The sequence below is a fragment of the Oxyura jamaicensis genome, chromosome 10 (genome assembly GCF_011077185.1).
Source record: "Oxyura jamaicensis isolate SHBP4307 breed ruddy duck chromosome 10, BPBGC_Ojam_1.0, whole genome shotgun sequence".
Taxonomy (NCBI): domain Eukaryota; kingdom Metazoa; phylum Chordata; class Aves; order Anseriformes; family Anatidae; genus Oxyura; species Oxyura jamaicensis.
In genome coordinates, this window is record NC_048902.1 from 6,563,136 (window position 1) to 6,588,992 (window position 25,857).

Sequence of the window (25,857 nt, forward strand, 5' to 3'; positions counted from 1 at the left end):
TGGCATCAGAGATAAAAGTGTAGAATTCTATGTCACAGGCATAATGGACATATAATCAGTTAGAAAAGCAAACAAAATTACTTTGAGAAGTATTTAACACATCTGACAGACACACACACACTCCACCATTTAAGCTCTAACCCACAGTACACACTGTTATTAGGTAGACTGTCATTAGGTAGGAATTATGGGATCTCAATGGTATTGCTGCCACGTGGCAGGCTTTATTTTGTTTAATTTAACAATAAACTCATTATATTAACTGAATTCAATCGAAACAGCAGGGGGAAGCCTGTTAATTTAATCTTGAACATCAGAGTGCTTCCGAATGTGCTAAAAGAATGAACACAGAAGGAATTAGAGGAATGGCTTCATAAAGAAGAAGGAAGTTTCCATTTCCTCAGAATGCAAGGACTGAATTTAAAATGACTGATTTGATATTAAATTGTTTAGACATATGGTTACTGTTTAGACAGGAGACTGAGCTTGATCTGACCTAACATAGCCATTGTTATTTTATTTGGTGTGGATGAATCCCTACACAGGGGTTGCTGTACAGCAGCAGGGTTTCTACCCACATTAGCACGTGGGTAAATATCAGCAATGCCATTTTCCTGCTTCCTTGAATATGGAAAACGAGGACAGTCTCACACATCACAGTTCAGACAACAGCTACTGAGTAAGAGTGATCCTAACAGTGCTCTCCTCAGTTATCTTTGCTACCAGTGACAAGGCCTTCGGGTTGAAGCTCAAAGGACCATTCTTAAGTCACTTCACAAGGTTTACAGCAAGCTCCACAGTTTTCTCCACTGCATTTATATAAAACTTTCTTGATTTACATTGGAGGAGCACCCTGGAACATTTGACACACCTCTGCCCCATTATTCATTGCAATTAGCTGTAGAAGCAAGGGATATTGGCATACCTTGATGCATTCCCATGCTTACAAGCAGAGCCAAGAAGAAACACTTTAAAACACAGTTAGTAGACATCCACATTAATAACTTCCACAGGTACTTCCTCTACTTTGTATGGGCAGTAACTGCTACTTGTGGGGATCCAAACACTCAGACTTGCACTGCTGAATCAGAAAGGGAAACAGCGTGAAAGCTGGGGTGTGCCGAGGCGTAGAGCAGAAGGCACCATGCTTTTGGTTAAGTAGTATTGGAGAACCACACCAGTACTTTTTAGTGAAAGAATCAGAAAAGAAGGCACATACCATGCATGTGCCCTGTCACAGGAGCAGGAGTCAGCCCCACTCAAGGAAGATATTCTCAGCCACAGCCCCTGATGGTGTGTACCTACCCACTGCACTGCTGTCAAGATAGAATCTGAACACCCATAGCCAAAACCTCCACAGGAGATGCAGATGACCCAAAGATACACATTTATAAAGCAATGAAGACAACACACTTAGGCAAGTTTCTGACAACCAACAGATCTGCCCAAAATTCTGCCCTCAAAATGCAAATTCAATGCACAAAGCTGACTCACTGCAGGTTAGTTTATCCTACCTGCACATACGCGCCTGCAGCAAACCAACGGCAGCAAAAGGGGCTCCATATAAACTGATGATCAGATCAGCTGTCCTTTGAGGAGGAAACTCAAGCCAACTTTAATAATAGAAATTACCACATGAAGGAAAAGAGACCACCTGCGTTAGGTCCTGGACCAACTCAAACTTCTGAAACATGCAGACCTCATAAAGTAAGCAATTTAAGTATTTCACACTATTCAACATAAATTCAGCTGTGAGTTTTCATAAATCTGTGTCCTGAAGAAAACACTTTGCAGAAACCAATTCTGACCATTCTCAGAAGGGCAAAGCTTATGGGCTTCTGGCATCACTGAGCACATCACTGCAATTCACTCTGAGAAATGCACCAATTTGTCCTGTGCTTTGTGGGCATCTACTAATTAAGCCTCAGTAAAGCTACAAAAGCCACAGTGAGCAAAGTATTATTTAGACATTTTCCAGTAGCAAAAAGGGAAACAAAGACGGGTTATAAGCAGTCACGTAACAATCTGGTCACAGATGACTGGATTTCTAAATTCTGCATCCCCTGCTCCCTTGGCGTCTAACAATATATCTTAACTTCTAATTTTGCATGGAAGACATTTTTGAGAAAGTGCTGTCAAGTACAGAAAAGAGACATTGGTAAGCAGGATTTTTCCTGACCTAAAAAGACAGATCTTGCCTATTTTGGCCTCTAGATATAACCAGCCTTGTTTTTTCAGGCCAGACTCAGACTGCTTAAGACTGACTGGCTAGAATAACATGACTCCGACAGCACATAGCATGGTCTGAGAAAGGAGAGGAGAAGCAAGGTAGAAGAACTGGAGAAAGGAAGAAGACTGAAGCTAAGAGCAACGTGAAACCAGAAGCAAAAGCCCCAGCCTCCAGCGGAGCAAATTTTATACTTACGGTGCTCTTTTTGGTTTTAATTATAAAACCCCCAGATTATTGTGATAACATTTGGAACAAATGTACTCCTTCATTCTGATGTTCCTCACGCAAACCTAAGTTTACAAAGGGTTGTTTCTGTTTACTGCAGGAACAAAACCCCCAATTCGGAACGGCTGCATTAAGAAACTTCAATGTAAGGAAACTTCACATATGGTTACGAAATCCGGGCTCCTTAGCTCTGAAAAGAAATGATCAGATAGGACAAATACATGTGAAACACCGGTAATGTTATGAAAGGGAAAGAACATATACTCGTTTATCCTTTCACACAGGTAAAGACATGAAGAGAGCCATCTAAACATACACAGCAGTCAGCAGATATGTCATTGGATACCATAAAGGCCAAATGACTAGGAGAAACTCCTGTAGTTACTATCCTGTAGGATAATATACCCCCTGCCAGCAGGGACAGATTTTGCTATGCTGAGTCTTTGATAGTACCATTTTGGGAAAAGATACAAAGTCAAAGAGATGGATCTATGACCTCACCTGACACATCTGCCTACCACCCCAGGAATCAAGGGAGAGACCATGAGGTGATTAGTAAGGAAAGTAAGGCAAATCATCTTCCTGCTTTTCTCCAGAATAGATGCTTAACACACTCCCCATTTCCCCCCATTGTACAATGTTTACCTATTCCTGATACTTTATCATACCCTGCCTTTGCATGTTTTGCATGATACTCCATCTGTGCTGGCAATGAACTTTGCGTGCTGTCCCTTCTAAATGGATGCAGATCACAGGAGCCGTTGTATGTGGCCACCGCCCAAGACTGTACAGCCCTTGATCTGAAGGATCCCGATTCACAGACATCACACAACAAAATGGGAAAGTTTTTTCATCCATTTCAATGTTTCAAGGACACTCACTTTACAGCACAGAATACTTCTTTTCCTTCTATTTGAGCTTTTCTTCCATGATATAAATTACCTATTATGCCTCTACTCTTATTGACAGTGTTTCTTGACAGAAAAGATTAATTTGCTGTTAAAAACAGAACACAAGACAACCACTAACAAGAAAAAAAAAAATAAAAGCAAAGAAGAACTTAGACTGTTTTAACAAGCAAAATATTTTGTGGCTTGTTCGGTAAAGTAAGATTGTGACCTTTTCTCCTCCTCAAGGCTATTTATACTTCTGCATAATCCTGGATACCTGCAAATGCCTCAAGAAGCATCAGTCAGGACATGTGTTTGGAAAGGGTCCTAAGGCCAACGCAAGGATAAAGCAAAGTTTCTTCAAGCCAGTTCTGAAGAGATCTCAGTAAAACTGAGGCACACACCAAGAACACAGGCAAAAAGCGCAAGTAAATTAACTATGGTGCTAAAAACCTCATCACTGGTGAATTCTGAACAGACATCTATACACAGATACCTTGAGCTTCTTAATCCACGGCCTCCTGATGGGCTCTGTAAAAGTACAATCTTAGTATCAACCGTTACTACAGTACAAGAACTTGACACATGGCTGTAACTGTATTAAGTGAATCCATGGCTAACCCTTTGCCACAATTTATCTTGTTATAGAAAAGTGATTACAAGGCCATTTTCAAAGCACAGTCTACAGAAGTCATAAGCCTAAAGAGCAGAATACCAAAACGCAACACACAGAAGTAGATTGAAAAGACCCAACATGTTTATCTGTTCTGCTCCTACAGGTGTTCTGCCAGGACAGAACCTGGTCACTAAGCCCCTCATTAAACAAAAGATATGTTAGAGTACAGAACTGTTGTTAAGGTATCCACTTCGCAATGAAAGCCAAATTCCCTTTCAAGTGGGAGTGAGGGGACAGGGACCTCTCCTACGCAGTCAGAGCGCAGAAGTCAGCCAGTCACCACTCTGCCAGCGTGGGCTTGCATTGTGACCTATTCGCTAACAGGCTTGGAAAGACACAACTGTACCAGGCCAGACCACGATAAAAGCTCACTAGTTTATTAATTTGCACAACCTGAAACGAAATAAAAGCCAACAGATTAGTAAGCATATAAACTGCAAATACTGTTAGCTCATCTCCCATGGAACTTGTACTTCAAAACAAAAAGGCTTTCTTGGTGCCCAACAGATGCAACAAACGGACAGCTCTCTCACCTCCTGAGCTCTATTTTCTAAGTCATTTCCTTTCAATGTTACATTTTACAATGATTTGTTTTTAAACTCAAATCTAAATGACTAAATATTGAGTGTTTTTCAGCATTAAAACTTAAGAGTAGAAAACAGCCATGTAGGACCTCCCAGTTCAAATCATTTTATAAGAGACTGCCTGACCTACAAGTGCAGGCTACGAGTTTTACAAGTTCCGCGCTTGGCCCGCTTCTGTCATTTCAGTGCTTAAATTTAACCAAAGCGGTTTCAAGAACTAACTTCCCATTTCAGCCATGCCATATGCACTGTCCCTGCAGTCCCCTCCACAGACAGGTTTATGAGCAGCTCTCAGAGATCTTGCCCAAGGGTCAGATTAGCTATTTTGGAGAAAAGGTAGTTCTCTTTGTTTAAGCAAGAACTAGCAACATATTTCCCATTGGCTTATACATCAGGTAAGAAACAAATACAAAGGACTGATGAAATTTTATGCTTAACCTCTGACAATTCCAAAATACTGCCTTTTTAAAAGTCAATAGTAATTCTTAAATATGCGCTAGAAGACCACGTGCCACCAGTTCCAGCACTGGACACCATATATGCTACAATAACAGTATTTCTTTGATATTAAAAGCCAAAGGCTGTTTTGTGGTAAATCCAAATACAACCCACAAATAACCAGATGGCACCAGGGTGTTTTATGGTCACAGAGACATGTGACATTGAAAAATGTTATGTGTCATTTATAATAATTGTAAGAAGAAAACCATGTTTCATTACATGCCAGTAAAGACTGTTGGCAAATACACAAACACCAGTATTTCCCATTTTTGTCGGAAAGCATCTGTCCACTGAACCAAAAACTGCTCAGTTCCAGAAAGCATTCAGTGACGTTCCTTCATTTGGGTAAGAATCACACATTAATCTGGTTTTGAAAGCACCTTTGGATGTCCCGTCCTGCTAGATTCTGGGCCGAATTCGAAGTTAGTTCAAGTTGCTCAGAGACACGTCCGGAGGACTTCTGAGTATCTCTTGGGACGGAGATGCCACAGCCTTGCAGGGAAACCAGGACCTGACCACTCTCACACTCAGCAGCAATTTTCCTTGCTCTAAGTGTAGATTGTTGCTTCTTGTTCTTTTGCTGTGCACACGTTCCCACAGTAACACCTGAAGAGGTCTTAATTTCACTCACTATATAATAATGAAAGTTTTGAAGATATAAGGAGGCTTCTAGGAATTGCTCCACCCTCTCTATGAGGGATTTACTATTCATTCTTAAATCATACACCTGTCTGAGGTTCACACTTGTCATCCTCACCCCACAAAAAACAACCGCGAAGGAAGTATAAACTCATGCCACCTGAGTTCGCTGACAGTTCGAAACGATATTTGCATACCATGAAAGGTCTGATTGATGTCAGGGGGTTGCTAAAATTGAGGATGACTATTTAAATGCCAGTGTAACTGAACATTTACAGCTAATATCAACAGCTATAAACAATTCACGTTAGTTAACAGTCCAAGATGAACAGTTTATGTCTCTCCAGGTGACAAAACCACAATGATTTTGTATTTATGTGGACCAAGAAAAAGAAACCCCCAAACCACTAATTTCCTGCCTGATAAATTTTACAGCACAGTTAAGCTTTGGTAATAAAAAAGAACGGCACAATCAAGATAAATTCTAATAATCAATTATACATAGAGCATTCTGAGTTGGATTCAAATCCCTCTTGTTTTAGTATCACTTGTTTACTGGGAGAATTTCCTCTTCTTCCCCTCTCTTCTTTGTGCTTCATCTGAATGATTATTACTACTGAAACATTCATTTTTATTCTCTGTTTTCTACATTCTTCTCTTATGTTTTAGTTTCTCATCATTTAAGACAAGTGCAGGATCTGTAATCATCCTCCAGCTTTTTACACCCTCGTATAATGGGTTATCAGCAACACATTAGCATCATTCAGGTAATTAGAATGGCTGTCTGTAAATACAAAAGCAGAAATGTTACCTCAGAACACTCTCCAAGTAGGGGACACTTCGGAGTTGATGGATTTTGAAACTAAGCTTGTATTTTACTAAGCAGATATCAAATCCATTTTTCAGACTTTTTTCTTTACAACACAATTAATGTGGTGTAAAACGCGCTTGCAAAGAAGCCACGATGCTCTAAAAGCCTTTTGTCTGAAAAGGGCCCCTATGGAAATAGCTTTGATTGACTTGGATGAGATGATGTTTTAAAAAAATTGTGACTGTCAAGAAGCACAAAGCTAATATAGAATCAAATTACTGAAAAACGATGTGGTGACTTTTTTCAGTAACAAAATCAGCTATTTTCAGGCAGGTTTTCCCACAGCCACAAAAGACTAGAGATCCAGGAGCTGAGGAAGTCTTACAACTGCACGCTATCCTAAACTTGTACAGATGAAGAAGGCATTGTATAGTTCATGTACCTGCTAGGTAGTCTTCAGAGCAACAGCATAGCGCAGAGGCAGAGTAGGGAGGAACCTACTTCTACCTAAGCCTAAATCTCTGACTTACCTGCAGTGGGCCAGAGGTAATTAGTCTTTCCTTCCACGTTCTTGGGCATATGCAGCACTTACATCACTGATATCCCAAGTACTTTTGACTACATTATTATGATTATTAATGTGAAATCTGCTTCATTTTCATAAGGCACAGTATAAACAGAACCACAATTGATTCAACTGTATGGGAAATCCAACGGCTTTCATTCCCCCAGTTAGCTGTAGCAGTATCATCGTGTTTCATCCAGTATTAGCAACTCCAGTTCATGAAAGTGCATCATCTCGCACACACAGTGCTGCTGCACCGGCACAACTGATTTTGTACTGCTATAGAAACAGTACTGCTATATTAACAGTATGAATTCATAACTTCTCAGATGAACTCAATTGTGCTCCATTTTTAAAGGAAGAATAATAAAACAGGGATACAAAATGTAAGAGGTCGTATGATTAGCAACTTCTTTCCATCCAACTGGGAACACTGCAGAAGAAGGGATGATCACTCAGCTCCTGAAACGAACAGAGGAACGTATGTTTCCAGGGCATCTGACCAAGACAATGGAAAATCTGCCAGTTAGCTTCATTATTGCAGAATCAAATCCTTAATTCATTAACTTGCAAACCTGCCAAACCTCAGCTGGCTGTGACGTCTACACAGACAAAAACATTCAGAGAAGTAAATGCAAAGGAGGAAAATTATTTGCCTACAGATGAGAGATCGTAGATTTTATTCATCCGTCTTGTTTTTTTCCTATTACTTAAACGCAGAGATGGAAATGAACATTTGACTCTGCTGGATTGTGCATCTCATCTAGAGTACAAAAGTCAAACTTCTAGTTTCCATCTCTGATGGAATCAGATCTGAAATCTGTCTAAAGAGAATATGCCTTCATCTGATCTTCACTAGCCTAATCACTAGCTGACTCCAAGCTCTTCCCCTGCTTTTTTATGAATGTCTGAAAAGGTTTTATGAAAGTCTGACATCATAATCATAAAATGACTCATGCCGATCCCCTAAGCTGAAGGATACAGACTGAGTTTTGCTGAGTAAAATATAGATGTTTCTGCTGGGGTACTCTTTAATTTGACTATTCAAGATGTAAATCTGCATCTCTCGGGCTGAGTGCTTGGCATAAAATGTCAAAGGACAGGATTCTTTGCCCTTTAAGGTAACTGTTTCTTTTGCTAACTTGCTGCTATTTGTAAATTCTTTTTTCTGATTTCATTTCTGATAAATGAGAAATTGAACAAGTTAGTACGCTTATACCCAGAAGTTTCCACTGTTGTCTGTTAGCAGCACTTCTGAAAACAAATCAGCAAAAAAACCACCCTTTACATGCCAGAACCAGTAACTACTACTGAGATCCCCCCCACCTTTTTTTTTTTTTTTTTAAGCAGAGACCGACCAAGCTGGAGCTCCAGAAAGGAACGCAACATCCGAGCATCCTGACTGACCTCAGTACTTGCAGCAGACCAAATATGCTCCAACTTCGGGATATGTTCTGCTGAGTATTTGAACGGTTTGACATGGTCTTGCATAGATGGGCTCCAGCTAAAGCAGGAGCTCTCATGTTCAAGCTGCCCTCGCTTACTTGTTTGAGAGAGAAATATCCTAACAATAAAAAATAAATCCAAAATTACCCAGACCGCTTGAGAAAGATGACAGAATGCACTGTGTAAATCCATATTGTGGCTGCTTATTCACAATATTGACTGTCAATGGTGCTTGGTTAAAATGATTATTGCACTCAGCATGGCTAACTTTTAAATGTAAATGGTATGCAAATATATGCAATGCCATCTTTAATGCAGATGTAGCAAAAAGTATTAAGATATGTAGAGCCTAATTAGGCCCTACATCAAAAACCGCATATAAAACTTGACTCCAAAGTCTCAGCAAAATAAATTTGAGCTCGAAGTCCCAGCCTACACACCTAGAGAAGCAGGGGGAGTAATCCTTTCCCTACGACTTCTGAAAGCTGACGAATGCGATGAACCCAAATTCATTTTCTTTCTTCAGACAGAGCACCTGCCTTACAGGGAGATGCAGATAAAACGGCACTGCCATTTCCTTCTCTTCCCTCTCAGTATTTAAAACAATGAAATGAAGCCTATGTTTTGTGTGGACTGTATATGCATGTCAGGAGTAGGGACACACAAATTCCCGAGCAATGTAAGGCTCAGCCTAAATAGCAGAGCGGGGGAAAAAATGCATGGTTTGTTTATTGTGAGCCAGGGGCTGCACTGTACTGGCCCTGCCACTGGGACTCAGATTACCGAACTCATTGGAATAGAAAAGCACTTGCACTTAGTAAATTGAGACAATAATCAGCCTTAGGGACTTATTAGTACACTGAAATGAATAAGGCAGTTGACAGCACGCAGCCATCAAGCAGGTACATGGCACTGAACGGAATTTCCACCCCCACTCCCTCTCCCCTCCTTTGCTGTTAAATAGAGCTGTTTCTAAAAAGAGAGGCTCAAGTCTGGGCCATGACTGGCAAATTCCTCAGAGGGCAGGGACTGCACGGGGCCTGGGTATGCTTCAACGTTTCAGATAGAAGGAAAATGTCCCACATCAGGTCAAAATGACAGCCAAGGAAGACAGCCTTCTTCCAAGAAGGATACCGGTCTGAGCAGTGCCTGGAACTGCAGACAGGCCTAGTGTCAGACCCGAGAAAAATCCGACCGCATCCTCTTCCTGGAAAGGAAGCAGCCGTAAACTGTAGTTGCTCCTGATCAGCTATGGAAAAGTCATCAGACCCACTCCACCCTCCAAAGGTACGTGGAGAAGAGGAGGAGAAGAGGATGCAGTCATCTCCAGCAACTGCACATCCCTTTTCAGGAGGGAGCCAATACCTTCCCTTCCTGCCTCAGTATCTAGCCATCCAGCGCCGTTCCTCAGCCAACAGAAAGCCGGAGTTCTGTCATCTCTCCACCCACCTGTCTCCTCACACCCACCTGGAGCTCTCCCTCCTTCAGCTGGGCTGCTGGAGGCTGCTCCCAGCCCCACCCAGCAGCTGGCCCCAAACCCGCCTCTCCCGGCGTCACGCAATGGGGCTGCAGGCATTTGGATATTCAAGCAGACTGTATAAATTTGCAGAAAAGTCGATGCCGCTTGCTTCCTATCTCTCGTGGCAGCCCAATTTCTTTGGGGAAAGATGCTGCAAATTATTCACTGTGAAATATAAAGCTTGCTTTTAATTTTGTTCCAGTTCTATTTCCCTTATATCTATTTTTCCAGCATTATGAGGGGAAAAAAAAAAGCCACCACGTCAGCCCAGTCCAAGCCAGACATAACATCCTGCATACGCTGCCCAGGGTATTATAAAAAACCCCTTTCGGTTCTCTCCCCCACCCCTCGCGGCGAGGCCCGTTCCCCTCTGCTGCCCGCGAGCCAGCAGTGCTTTCCAGCAGGCTGCACACTCCAATTCCTCAGCCCTCGCATTCCTACAGACGCAAATATAGTTGACTGCTAGGAGTACTATGGACTTAGCAACTGTATTTTTCCATCTTCCAGAAAAACAGGGTGGGGAATGACACCGACAAATCCTCTTAAATCACCGTATAGGCGCTGTGTTGCCAGCAGTGAAGTCGAGCAGCTCCCTGCTCTGTTCCGTGCCGCTGGGTAACCGAGAATCGGCGAACACTGCAGTGATCCCTAGAAACTACACCAAGGCTAGAAAGGAAAGCAAACCTGGCCAAATGCTCATTTTATTAGTGCAGAGCACTGTCACAGGCAAGAACCGAGCAGAGCAGCTTCAGAGGAGAGCTCTTCAGGACAGCAGCCCCTTTCAGCACGGCAGCCCAGGCTCCCTATTGCCTCTGTGCACATGATTTGCCATTCCTGCATTCTTCCAGGCACTGCAGCAATGTTCTGAGCCTTGTATTTGAATTAACCAGGCCCAGAGGATAAAACTTTCAAATTAAACACATTCCTACAGGATTTCAGGCTCATTGTGTATGCACCAAGGAAACATAACATCCTAAAAATAATACACATACAGAAAGAAGCACATTTTGCAGGCACATTAAAGCGGAATATGAATTATAAGCAAGCTCATGGGAGAAGACGTCAGATTACATGCAAAATGGAGCATTTGTAAATAACCTCATTCTTTGTAAACTATCACAATTATCATCAGCTATTTATTTTTACTCACTAACAACACATCGATCATAGCTGAAATTGTCCACTTTTTCTTTTTTCCCTGATGAATTGTGAAGCCCCAGAACGTACAGAGTTCAAGCTAACAGCTGTATAGATTATTAATCATTAGCTAGAGCTCAATTTACATCCACTTCAGCACATGCTATTTCATCTTTGGCTCTGAGACACGTACCTCACCAAGTTGCCACTGGTAGAGCACAACATTCAGAAGATTCTAAAGCTTTTGGCAAGATTTATTTGATATCAGTACTATGAGTTCACACGTACCAAATAGCTTTAAAATCTTTACACTGAAGAACTCTCGGCATTCAAAGCATTCAAATACTGTGCTATTGTTCCGAAAACTACAGCAAAGGCAACATCGGTTTAGTTTGGAATATTAAAGCAAAAACTTTAGCTGTATTTTTCTAGGGTTTAGCCTTTTAGACACAGATTCACAGGATCCTGATATTTCAAATTACTAAACATGACAGAATATTTAAGGGCTTTGCACATTAAGCCCAATGAAAAATTCAAAATCCCTGACTGGAATTAGTAATTTTGCCCCAAGCTAATCAGAGATGTTATTCCAGTAGAACCAAATTCTTCCAAGTTGGCCCTCAGCTTAATTTCACTGATTAAAAAAATTAATACAAGTCAGTTTGCTTTGCTACAGTCCCTTCATAAGCCAGCTGAAACTGGTACAGAGAAACTACAATCTGAAAAAAAATATTTTGAGCATCTGAGGAGCACTTATTCCTTTTATTATATTAACTTGTGATTGGCTTTAAACTTGAGTTTGAAACTAATCAGAAGATGGGGAACGGGAGGCTCTTCGTGGCTAGAGCACTCATTTGAAGAGATAAAGCTTCTAATCCCAGCTCTGCCAAGATTAACTTGCCTGTACAATTTACCCTCTCCAAGAGTGGGGAAAGTTAAGAGTTCAGGCTTAGCCACTTACACCAGTGCTCGGATTTTCAGAGGCATCAAACAACTCAGGATACACAATCAAGTAATCAGAAGCTGAAATTCTGATTACTCCCTTCTGGCACTTAAATCATTTGCCCCCACATCCTGAAGGCATTAGAATGCACCCGTCTACAGGAGATGGTCCTGCGCTAAGACAAACAACAGTTAGGGAAAATGAATAAGCATTTTAACATAAATAGGTGAAAAATAGTTGAATTGCATTCCAATCAAATGTAGCCAACCTTTTCCAAACTATTATTGTGTTTTGGGTTCCTTCATCTAATGTGTGTTTAAAGGGCTTCATGAAGAATGTCCTACAGTTCCTCCACTCGCTGTCCCTCAGCCAGGGCTGACAGCAGACACTTCGGGGGTGCTGCCTACAACCCACAAAATTATGCATTTCAGACACCAGAGGGATAAGAGCCATTAGACTGCATTAAAAGTACACAGAGAGAAAAGGAAAGAATACATTTTAGAGAGAGCTGTGCAAGGAGTAGAGTGGGGTCACTAGCAGGCAGAACTCCATTTCTGAACACATCGTACTTTTAGCTCCAGCTAGTCAGCAGGAACAGACCCAGAATTAAAGGCACATGGAAATCCTTAGCAGAGATCCAAAATTGCTGTACGCAGAGAAGTGTCGGCTATTCACACTGAAGCAGTGCATGTGCGACTGAAGTCTCTAACCACAGTTAATGATCAACATTTCCAGATTTCTCTCAGGAATCATAAATATTTTTTCTCCAGATGTTTAAGCTTGGATATTAGGTCTGGTTCAGTTGGTTTTAAGCTTTGGCCAGAAGAACTACTTCTCCATTAACAGAGAGCTCCAGGAAGGGAATTATCATCTGACTTGCTGCTTAGAAATTCTATTCTTTATCTTAAGCAGCGTCCTTTTCTGTGCTACATAAAAGGGACCAGGCTTTGGGTATCACACACGTTCTCAGACTCCAAGGTATCTCACATCAAAGAATTGTTAATTAAAGGAGTAATTAGTGAAATATACACACTGTAGAAACCAGACAACAATCCATACAATGCTTCACATCTTACCAACTGTGCATAACCTTTTAAAAACAAACTAGTGAAAACAATAGAGAGCAAAGAATCCCAAGTGCTGGAGCAACACCCATGCGCCAAAACCAAAGGAAGTCACTTGTAGCTACTCTGTACGTAGAGCTTTGGCAGTACTCAGTCTGTGAACAGGCAGCTACTGACGCATTTAATGTTCTGCATCTCATCAACCTTAGACTAACATTCTCACAAAGAACTCAATGCCCTCACAATCAATGCAGAACACCACTTGTAAAGTCACTGCCTACTATGGTACTGTCTACAATGGGGACACAACAATACCCCAAAAGTCAGAAAAAAAAAAAAAAAACAACATTCAAATGGGATGTTTCCTGACATTATACCTTTTCTAGAAGCAGCTGTACATCTGCTTTTTTCTAGAAGCAGCTGTACAGTGGTTCTCACGTTGCCTTTCTAAGGACTTTGTGACAGGCCAGGGAAACAGGATAACACACAAAACATGTCCTGAGCATTAGACTTGAGTTCCAGTGACAACTCCCCATACACAAATATGTAAGGCTGTGAACAAAGCCTTGCAAGTAGCTCATTTGAGTCCATGCCCTGAGCTCACTCAACATACGCTTCAAAAACACCAAACCCTTACAGGTGCTGGGTCTTTGCAGAGATCTGTAACTGCCTGAGCCGAGTGACCGCGCACTGATGGACTGCTGCCGCTCCGGGAGACATTTGACCCAGAGCAGGCTTTTGCAAACCACATCAATCTTGACTGTTGTGTGGGCACCATAAACTGCAGCGTCTTTCTTTTCTAAATGATGGACTTGGGTAACACAGTACATTGCCCTGCTGTTGTACCTTTGCCTTAGAGGCTGCCTATGGCGTTTACTTTACTATGCAACACACGAGTTGACCTTGATATTACTATCCTTATTCTGCGCTCTTCCACATAGGGCAAAAGCAGCATTTTCTTCACGTGCTTGCTGAAGACAAGTGCACGCATATGTGTACGTGGCCACTCGAGCATGAACCTAGACAAGATGCAAGGATTTGGAAGATGGGGGCAGCAGGGAGAGACAGGATTTGAATTACGCCACAAACATATTGCCAATGTTTAGTTTTGTGTTTTTAACTTAAGGCTCACGAATTATCCCACATCAGCTAACACCTGTAACTTATGGATAAGAAAGTCGCCTAAGAACTGTAAGCACAGACCCTAACAGCAATCACCTACACAAGCTTTGTGTACACAGATCACTCTAAAGGCAGATCCTGGATAACAGTCCAGTTCTTTCTTAAAGGTGGATCATTAATTCCTATGCTTTGAGTAAATAAGTGGAGCAATAGTAAAGCTGAGAAGCTCTAAGTCCATCTTATAATTTAAGGCAGATTTTGTACTAAAATCCTGATCAGTCCACACAGCAATGCAACCAGAAAGCAGGCTTCTTCTAGTTGTCTGCTGGAGAAACATATTGCTCGTCTTGATACAAAATTTCACCACTCCCTGTGTTGGACTCCAGGTTTTGTTTTCTGCAGTCTCTGTCTTTCTAATCACACTAAACTGTGACTGTAACTTTGCATAACCAGATTCTTCCTGGACAATGTCCTTTAGTCCTAAAATAACAGTTCTGCACACTGAGTGAAGAAAGAAGAAAAAAAAAAAAAAAAAAAAAAGCTAAAGCATTTCTTTGGCATTTTCCTTTCCTGGCAAGGAAAAAAATCAAGTACGCCAAAAGGAGCATCCAGATTTTAAGTCAATATTGCACCAGAACATATGAAAATACCAATGCATAAATGTGTAATGCCTAGACAACTAACAGAGTGATTATTTGTTGGGTACAATTGCAAGGAAGGATTTTGCTTTGCTTATTTCTCCAGTGCTTAGCAAGCATTGTTGGCAGCTTCCCCCCAAAACACCCCCATCAGTCTATCATAGTAAGCTTGCTTGCATACTTATTGCATCTGCTTCTCATTTAATGACCATTGTTTTGGTCTGACAGAAGAACTACAACTAGTATCCAAATCTGAAAGATTAGGCAAATATTTTGACAATGTTGTGTGTCTCATTTTCTTGGAGAGAAAGAATAAAGAGGATTTTCACTTTTCACATAACTTCACTAGAGCTCTTAATCAAAATGCTACAGAAAATCAAATAGCAGATTGAACATACTTCTAGTGACAAAATAAAGCATGCCACTTTGTTTCAGATAGCTTGCCAATTCTCTGCACATTGGTATCTCCAGAGCTCAAACACAGGACTTTAAAATATCATTCACATCACACGGCAGCTGCTTCGAAGCAGAGAAACCAACAGTCCCAGGGAGCTGTAAATGACAACTAAATGGTAATGCAGATGATTAGGACACTCTGAAAAATTAAAAAGAACGGATGGCCCCGACCATAGCCTTTTAACCTGAAAGCACTGCATGTCTTCCTCATAGAGGCTTTTCTTTAACTCAACGCAATAGCAAATATTCATAAAATGTAAATTCATATCCAGATGCTAAACCTCAAGTCTCACATCAAAGCTAAGATTATTCAAACTACATCTCAAAGGTAAATAGAACCCGTCCCTAACCAAATCATTATGGGCTGTAAATCAGTGCAGCAATCAAGCAGAGCTACACCAACTTCTACATTACTAGATCCTGCCTGAAAAGTGTTCTGAGAGGCCAACAGTAGCGTGTGTTGGGCAATGAAGGAGAGTCCACTTACACTCCTTTCAAAGCCGTAAAGTGAACGCTCTAAGCTGCTGACAACCAAGGATAGAATTTTTATGAGGGTTTGGTGCCTCAACTGTTACTCAACTTTCTTTCAACTTTTCAAGGGCTTCTTTACTCACATGTTGCTCCAAAGTCTGCTTCTCTTGTAGCTTTGAGTTTAGGCCTGCTACAACACAGTCTAGTAGTTAAGCATTCCTCTGCTGCTGTCTACAATACCTGCTACGGTGTTGCATAACAGACACCACATTGGCAAGGCAATGTAGTAGTCCCTCAAGAAACACCCTGTTAAGGACCCAAACATCAGACAGAAGCTGTCAATCTGTAAGCTTGTTCCTACTTTCATGCCAAAGAATTAATCTGGGAAACTAGAAGACAAGCACGTGATGTCTTTTTCATGCAGGATTTCAGAACAATCCCTATGCAGCTCACATATGCCCCCTGCTCCTACTCTGGCTGGGGTAGAAGTAGTTACTGTAAGGAGACTGCTTAGGAAGGTGGTTCCCAAATTGTCTTAAGTAACTGGCAGATGTTTTAGAAATACAGCAACTTCTTTTCCTTGAATAGTTCTTAACATTTAGGACATGACAACTTATATGATAACAATGTAATACCTCCTTTTGCACTTCTGTTTTTTACACCTTTCCATCTTCCTAACAACCGAGCTTTTAATTAGAAGCTAAACATGTTCAAACTTCCTAACCCACAGAATGCAAAGATGACTTTATCACTAGCAATCCACGATGAAAAACACGGTTCTTGTTTCTCTCTCGATACCAGCTGGCACCCTGACCACAAGCCCTAAGAGCCACGTGCCACAGCGGGAGCAGCCCCACGTGCCGCTACGGCACAACAGCCTGAGCTGGGCTCCGTGCAGTGAGGACAGAAGGACTGAGCTCAGCACAACCATCAGCAGCCATCGCCGGCCCCTCGGCCACGCTTCCAACGCACCTCTTCTATGGGGATGGCCAGCTCAGAAGAGACTGGACATTTTGAAGCTATTTCTCCATCACGTCTCTTACTCCACCTAGCTCCAAGGACACGCTGGACCTCACAGCAGTGTCTGTGCGCATCACAGAAGAACTGGGAGGTATCTGCAGCACCTCTTAACACGTATGAACAGAAACTATAGAAACTAGAACAGCTGAAAAGGTTTCACCACCTGCAGCGACCCTCATTTCCCTTGATGCCATGAGGGCAGTGCAGCTGCAGCTACCGTCCACCACAGATAACCTCCAGTTTCATCCGCTAAAGGTTTTTTTTTTTTGTTGGTTTGCACCTTCCTCTCATATGATGATAATTTCATCACGGTGACACATCAAAGGAGTAGAGATGCTGTCGGTAGCGCTAACAAGTCTTGTCTGATCTCAGACCTCCCGTTCCTTAACTTTTACTGCTATCACTGAATCATCGTATTGCAAGAACCAAACAAGTCGGAGATGACTCAGCCTCAAGCCTGGCTCATCGTCTCTTGGCACACCATGCCCTTCTGCTGCTGTAACACAGGCTGAATGACAGAAACTAAGCGGACCTCTTCCAATATAAACACTCCTTCTGTTTGGCCATCTTCCCTGCAAATCCATTATTTCTCTGATTTGACTGAATCCCGCATCCACCATCATGGTCATTGTCCAACTGCATTTGACTCATATCTGTCTCCATTGCTTCCACGCTCAAGATTTTAATGGTTTGTTCAAAGAATGCTGGCAAGTGTAACATAATCTTTCCCTTGCCTTTAATTTGATTTTGCTTCCATAATGTCACTCTCCTTTTCTTTCAGTGATAAAGCAGATGTTCTACTTCTTTCTTCCTCCAATATATGCACTTCGCCCATGGCAATATTTCTTCATTATATTTTTTAATGCTTGCTATCTTTCCTGCCTAACCCTATTACTTCATCCCATCTTTTCTTTCAACTTTTCCAAGTTCAGTCAAACCTTCCTTCATCTTTTCCACATCAGAAATACTGACCTAACTCACCACCATCACCTTGCCACCCTCTCTAAGCTTTCAGGAGATGTTTTACTGCCAAGAACTCTTCTCCAAGTGCAGTACAGGAATCATACAATGAATTCTCTGCTCCCCACATTGACCAAGTCTGGAGGCTCAGACCCTTAATTCAGAATGTTTTGCAGTTACTCTTCTCAACCTGTCAGCCCTTTTCAGGGTAGCCATGTGAGTTCCTTTTCTTTAAATTGTGTCCTTTTAGTTTCCAAGTTTGTCTTTTATTCCTGCTTCTCCCTTCTTCAACACATTCATATTCTTTGGAAAACCCATCTTTCCATGGATGACAACAAGAGCCATCATTTACTTCACAATTTATAACTGCGAAGCTCTCCAATTTCATAATACCATCTCCCATCCATTCCACTCTCTGCTTGTGGATTTATCACCACAAATTCATAGCTCATCTCCTCCCCTTGGAGCCATCCCATTGTCTCCTTACATAATTCACTACAAATATCGTGCTCACGTTGCCAACTATAACATGGCAACATGTCATCTTTTTTCACTCAGCCTGGCCACGTGGAAGTTAAAAGGGCCACATCTAAAGCCTGCAAAAAACTCCTCATGGCATAATATGCAGCCTTCTGTATTTCCTTAAACAACACCCACATGAAAAAGGAAAAGAAGCCTGTGTGTATGCACTGAAGTTGCTGGAACATCTCAAAAAGTCCTTGGATTTCTATGAACAAAAAAATCACAGATGCTTTCTCATTTTAGTGACCAAGTGTTTTTCACGAGTCAGAAAATGGAAGTCTGTGTCAGCTTGGTCAAAGGCAGTAGTACAGAACACCCTGTACCAAGTTTTCCCCATGCCTGCTCAGAATCAGTTACAAAATAGGAAAAACCTTAAAAAAAAAAAAAAAAATCGAAATAAAGAGGGCTCAAGAAATCATTAAAAAGGTGATAAATCACTACAAGTGAGGGAACCTCTAGACCACAATATTTTTAAGTGAAATTCCAGCACAACAAATCAGCAAGGCTTTTGTTAATAGCTTCCACAAGCCCTACTCCTTTTCTGATTCTGCATCCTACCTAGCATTTTGACCAGTATCTGACAGTCTGCCTAGCCCAGAATAAACTTACACTTCCTTTCCTAGCAAGAAGCTGCTGATTTTTGCTTCCCCCGCGTTTTCACTTTTTTGGTTACCTATTTTTCCTGGAGGCCTTCGTAACACAGACATCTTCCTCTTAGTTTAACTATTGGGAAGAACTGCAGAAGGAGGGAAAAGAGGAAGAATTGTGCATCAGCTCCTTTCACCAGACTAACTTCAACACCCTCACATCTCACAGGCCACTGCTAGCTTTTCCTCAAGTACTCGTTACACCATGTTTTTCCCTTATCCTATCTTAAAAACTCCTTAAATACACACCAATCCCCTCACTGGGATTCAAATTTACTCGTGGTTTTCTTACATACAGGAATTTTTACTCTTTTTAAAGACGTATTTATGAAGCACTTTTTCAGTGCGTGTCTTGAAATACATTACAAAGTTGGGCAAGCATTATTATCCTCGTGCTACAAGCAATTTAACTAACAATTAAAACATCTACATACGAGACTGATCAAAACCAGCAGCTGACCAACAAACTAAGCTGTCCCACAATTCTCAGGCTTCTTGTTGACTAACCATTTAGACACAAATTCCTATTGGCTTACTTTGCATATACCAGTAAATTAATCCTCTCTCATATGTAAAATCCCGGTGCAACTTTTATGCTGTAACAGTGCTGTCATCAAGAGCATCACTGCTATTTTCAACTAATTTTACAGAACGAAACCAAACTACAGCATAATAAAAACGTTCTGAAATGTTCCCAAGAGTTCTTTTATTTTTAGGCTTGTGGATAGAGCTGACCATTTTCAGACTTTCTGACAAAAATCAAGGGAGCTATAGACAACAGAAGCTTCAAAGCTTTGCTGTACTTTGTGAAAGGGAAGAAAAGGTGCTGGCAGTAGTCTCAAAGTATCTCTTGCCCAGAAGTTATTTTTCTGACAATAGAATGGAATTGGTCAGCCACAAGATATTAATTTGTATCTCTCAGAGGCTGGGAAGGTGTGAGGACAGCTCCGTAACGGTAGAAATACATAATACAGCTCTTGCTGTATTTTTCTTCCCATGTCCATCCCGCTGCATGTTACGCTTCTGCAGCCACCTTGGAGAATTACTGCTGAAATATTTTCTATTTGCACTGCTCTAGGGTCTTGGTTCAAATTAAAAGAAATCCATCTAAATGGTTGTAAAGATACCCCACAGAAGGCTTCGCTTAAAGAATCACTTGTATCCGTGTTCACTAGTCCGGTTTTGGAACCATCAGCACTGGTTTTCCTTTTTTTTAATCTTTTCTTTTCGGAACAGATCTCTGCCATGAGTAGTTGATTGACGTCATCTAAAACAGAGTATCCAGTGGCACTCTTCTATTGGGATACCACAACTCGTTACATCTTTAACAAAATCCAAATATAAAAGATGTTTAGTAAAATCAAAGGGCTTTGTAGAGATTATGCACATACTTAATAGCTGAAGTTAGTAAAGTGCAATACAGAACTGCTTTTCAGGTGTCAGCCATCAAAAACAGGTACCATCCACCTATCTCTTGTAATGTAATTTGCACCTGTTTCAAAGGGCTAACCATGGCCACAGGGTTTCCCACTGACAGTGGCAGAGGAACTTCACTGTTGTGAGCATATCCTGTAATCTACTGGACACAGCACAAGTCCAAGATATGGAATGAGTGCCTAACATGCTGGTTGATGAATGAAATAAGAAGGGCAGCCCACCCAAAGCAAAAGGACAAAAGAATCTGTCAAAGTGCTGCATTTTCTCCTAGTCCTTCTCATCTCACTAGCAGCACAAGACTGATAACCACAGAGATAGTCAATTTTTCAGAGCAAACCTCCAGTTACATGCCCACAACACTCCACACAAACACAGCATTTTTCTTCTCAGAAAACTGCATGAAGACCTCTCTGAAAAAAGTCATGTCAAAGTTGTCCTGAAGTCCCAGGAGTGGAAAAGACTGGTCAGAATAGCTGGGAACACAGGTAGCCATCCAACAACATGTGGTGCAATTCCCTTAAATAAGAGAGGCAATGCGTAAGAATGTTTATATTACAGAGATAGCCTGGAATAGTTTAGCTTCATAGCATATGACAAATATAATCTGATGGTAACCTATAACACCACCTGATCAAACTATCTGGCTCAAATTCTACTGTTAGTGCTCCAAATTGGTGTTTTTATAGGGACTGGGAGACCATTCCCACAAGTGATTCTGAGAGGCCAAGACACAGCAGTGATAGCTATACAAAAACAAAGGCCAAATCTACTTTATGGCTCTGAGCAGTAGGACTCGTGAGAACCCCTTGTGTGCTCAGCTATTGGGAAGAAAAAAAAAAAAAAAAAAAAGCTTTTGTCCAAAGCTGCACCCAGAAGGATACATGGCAAGGCAATCGCTGTGTTTACTTGGTGTCTTTCCCCTCTGAATCAAATTTAACTGAACCTAACAAACCTCAGGGAACCCAGCAAGCCAGAGCAAGGACAGCTGAAATCAGCACAGGTACCAACACTGCCTGCATGGAGATGCTTGTGCAAGTAATTCTGCATCCCAACTGAGAACAATTCCTGGCACTACACACGTAAATACTTCAGTCTAAGAACGCCTCAGAGCTGGGTCTTAAAATGTGCTACACGGTAATTTTTAGCACAAAAAGCATAGGCAGGTGGTGCAGCTAAACCTCACCTCTCTACAGCAAGGAGGAGGCGCTCACCCTCAGTTCTGCCCTCACTTACTCCACACCGCACCAGAGAAAGGGCGGATCTCTGGCTGGTCCTGTTGGAGTTGTCTGTCTTCTTCACATCACATTCACCATCAAGATGAAAGTGGCACTTTTATAGCAAATCATCTCTTTCCAGAAGGATTAATGCTAAGAAGGTTTAACTTTAGGCTGTCAAGTAAGATGCAAAAAATATACTGTAAGACTTATTTAATATCTCATTTCAAGAACAGTTTGGAGCAAGGGTTTCAGGGACCATAACTCTTCCAATTATATAATCCAAGCAGAAGACAGACAAAAATATCTGGAGATTAAGTCTGTATTTTCCCACCTATCTGTGGCATGCTTTTGGCCAAGTTGCTTTGTGTGCCTAATTAAAAGGGAAAACAAAACAAATCTAAGGCACAGCAAGGGGGAGGAACAGTATGGATCAGATTTGCAGGCATGTACTCACTCGCACATACAGAAATGCCTATCTAGAAGCAAAATCAGGCCAGAATTGACAAGGTAGAGGGAGACAGATCACAGATAAAGATATCTCTTTCAAGACAAAAACGGGACATGGATTAGGAACATGCACAAGGTAGAGTTGTGTTTTCCACTGAAGGTGCTTTTGTTTTCACACAACAATTTTAGAACTGCTCACTTTCTGCCTATAAAAGTCTCCTATGCATCGCAGTGCCAGGGAGCCAAAGCTGCTGCTGGTTGTTGTGCCTGAGAGGAAGGACCTGTCCCAGTCCCGGGCATGACATCAGGCCCCGGTGAGCCACCAAAATCCCCTTCGACAACTCACTCTCTCCTGTGGGGGAAGCCCTCAGCAGCCTGTTAAGCAAGGCCCAAAAGATTATCCTGCAGCTTGCCTGCAGTGTTTATTGTAGAGCTAGGCATAGCACTAAACTCAGACCAAATGCTGACCGACTTCAGAGAGACCGGACTCATTTTTCTGTCTGATCAGTTTATAATTTGGGACCAAAAATGAAGGCCTGCAGGTGATAATGCTGAGGCATCCCTTTCTATCAGGGTTGCTACTACAGTTACCTGAAGAATAAAAAACGTATCCACTTTAAATGCTTCCCCATGGTCTCCGTATGAAGGGTACACTCTAAGATACACATATTCAGCTCCTTCGATCTGATATGAACATCCTTGTCCACGGTGCCGGCATATATGTTCCTTTTACAACAAAGGTTTTTCTTCTTCACAATGGGGGAAAAAAAATGGACTATCAATCTGATATTTACGCCACATTTTGGCAATGGGGAGGGGGGAGAAACACACATTGAAAGTCATTTCTTATAGGTAAGAGGTCCCCAGCCCCATGGTTAACACCCAGCACTGAAGTCTATTTTGCCAAACAACTCTGATTTTCTAGGAATATTTTGATGAGAGAGCTATCTCTTCAGGCATACATGAAGAATGAAATGCAAAGAATAATGGCACTCGAGTAAGAATGTATGTTATTTCAATACTCTATGTTCATACACTGAGCTTGCCATCCTATCTGTTCAGTCCCAACAAAACTTCCCCATAGCCCCAGAGCTGGACCTCGTCAGGAACAGAGCATTTCCATACATAATGCTTCCCAGGGCGTAAAACATCTCACGTGTGACCATATGAGGGAGCAGGAAGTTTCTCCATAACAAACCAACTCAGCCAGTTGAAGGGATACTACAGAATGGATCCAAGCTTGACTTTTAGATTTTTAAGGCATACAAATTTTAGATTTTTAAGGCATACAAAGGCGTTCTTAATCAGCTGTTATCTCAAAAGGGGAGACGATGGAAATCTTTCCTGCCTCAGTTTTGCAGCAGATACTGAGAAGTGAGATTAAGAACAGCGACCAGGCTGTGCAACTCGCCCACCTGCTGCTGTTCTGAGACAGTAAAGAGCAATGACAAAACCAAGTTCTTGAAGTTTGCTGGGTTTTATAGTCTCACAGCTTATGCTACAATGCATAAAATGCAAAATGTATAACAATATCATCTTAGCAATCTACAAAACTGCATAATTGCAGGATAACTTCAATAATTTGGTCTATTCTTCTAAATCGTTAACCTTATCATAAATTCAAATCCAAATTCCATTCTTAGACAAATCCCTACAACTCCGATTGAAATCACTACTGACAACTCAACTCACCTGAAAACTCACGCTGGTTCAGGGAAGTGAATTGACACATCACAGTTCAATGAGTTTGCTTCAAAAAAAAATGGACATTCCCTCATCAATTTCTGAGAATTTTCTGAGTTCTAGATCAAAAGACATTCTAACTTACCAAAACTCAAAGTACAATTAACTTAGATCATCTGATACAGTCCATCCTACACTTTGATTTCTACCTTATGAGAAACACATACAGGAACCATCATGTAGTTTTAAATGGAGTTCCCCAACTAGTTTCAAAAATACATACTCAACCTAGTCCGAGTCCAACAATATTCTTAATTAGTGCTTAAGTTCCAGCAGAAACTTTCTGTATTCTTCATTTTTCTATGAAAACATTTAAGTGTGTCCCTAAAATGTAAGCACCTACTTAAAAATGCTTTATTTAAATTTGGATTGTATGCTGGATTTCCTGTAATAAATTCCAAAAAGCTGAAACAACATCACAGGAGCTCGGTAACTCAACAGGGAGATTAAACTATGCTTCTGGTGAAACAACTTTTGAAGCAGCTCTGGAAGCACTGTTTGCATTTCATTTTTTCCAGGTAAGCAAAATTTTTAGGTTTTTGCCTGCACTGTTTTGTAGTGCGTTAGCAGAAACAGCTCAGGTTTCTCAGGATAGCTCTAACTTATGTAAGACTGAGTGCGTGTGCCTATCTGCCTTCTGTCGTATTCTTGAGGCCAGTGATGAAGTGTTAAGAGTGCTATAAAAGACCAGGACATAATGTCTTTTAGGGAGGAATTATTTCAAATTATAATCAACAATTCAATTGCTACAAACGCAATTTAACCTGGTAGTACACCAGGGTGGCTATGCCACCTAGTGATATTTGTCATGTACTGTTCTCAGCCCAGAGCAGGACAAAGAAAGCACAGACACAACAGACTGGCCTCAGCAAAAGCCAGTGCTCGAAAGCGTTCCTTGACTTACTCCACATCCATGATTCACTAAACCAAGAGTAGCAGTATGGTAAAGCGTGTGGCAGCTCCACCCTGCCCGCCTCTGCAGCCCCAGCAGTAGCCTTTGAGCTTTACAGAACTGGGAGGGGAAGGAGGGGGACATATGTCAAGATAAACACAAATTGCAATCAGACAGCCCAGAACAAGGCAGGGTCGAGCTAACGTGACAGGGGCACTAGCACTATTTCATAAGGTGGGTATTATCAGAAACTATTTATGACTTCGGTTGATTCTCCTTAGAGTCTGCAGAGTTGGTCTTTACACAATGGTACAAGTTCCATGTGAATAAAACAAACAAACTGTGAGTTGTGGGATAGAGCTCAGAAAGTACTGTCTTTAAGTATCAGGATGGCCAGTAGTTCCTTTTAACCTAGAAGATCCTAAGGAGTTTACAAGAAAATGTAGAGTAATAATAGCCCTAGGAGGGATGCATCCAGGGGAAAAAAAAAATAAAACCCCTTAAAATACACTGGCCTTCAGATTTTGATGAGATTGTCCTTGAAAGTTTGCAACTGCAAACCTGCCCCTTTATACAACTACATCATGCTTCACAGCAGTTGACAACATTTATGACTACACGTCCGAATTACAGATCACTCCAGCTGTGGCAGGAGCACAGCAGATCCTCAGCGGAGTATGCACCACACCATGAAAAGAGAAGCCACAGCGGTGCCCAAATGATTTCATCTTTCGAGTACAAGGGAGAGTTTCTAGGGAGGGAGACTGAAGTCACAGAAGGCTGAAGAAATAAAAGGTGCCACTACAGCCAGAGCTAGCATCACTTAAAAATCGATTTGAAAGAACAGTATTCCAGTGCAATCGCACCTCCCAGCCAGGTTGCCCTGTCAGCAGGCTACCTTGCTTCCCAGGCAAGAACTGCAGCTCGTTAGCTTACTGCTTCTCCCAAGCAGCTTCCGAGTTCCCCTACGTACATACCAACAGATCACCTTAACGAGCAGATCTCGAGCCAAGTGACAGTACGGCGTGGTCTCTGACATCAAGATAATGGGAGAA

General features: G+C 41.5%; 1 protein-coding gene across 6 annotated transcripts in view; it reads right to left on the bottom strand.

Annotated features, from left to right (window-relative positions):
• RORA (RAR related orphan receptor A) overlaps positions 1-25,857 on the bottom strand; it is a 379,776-nt gene that overhangs the window by 255,788 nt on the left and 98,131 nt on the right. The window contains exon 1 of one of the 6 annotated variants that reach the window (XM_035335971.1): positions 10,035-10,190. The exons of the other annotated variants lie outside the window; for them this stretch is intronic. Within the exon in view, the coding sequence (XP_035191862.1) occupies positions 10,035-10,143 (109 nt within the window). The 5' untranslated portion in view covers positions 10,144-10,190. Of the gene's footprint in view, positions 1-10,034; positions 10,191-25,857 lie in introns of those variants that run through there. 6 annotated transcript variants of the gene reach the window in all.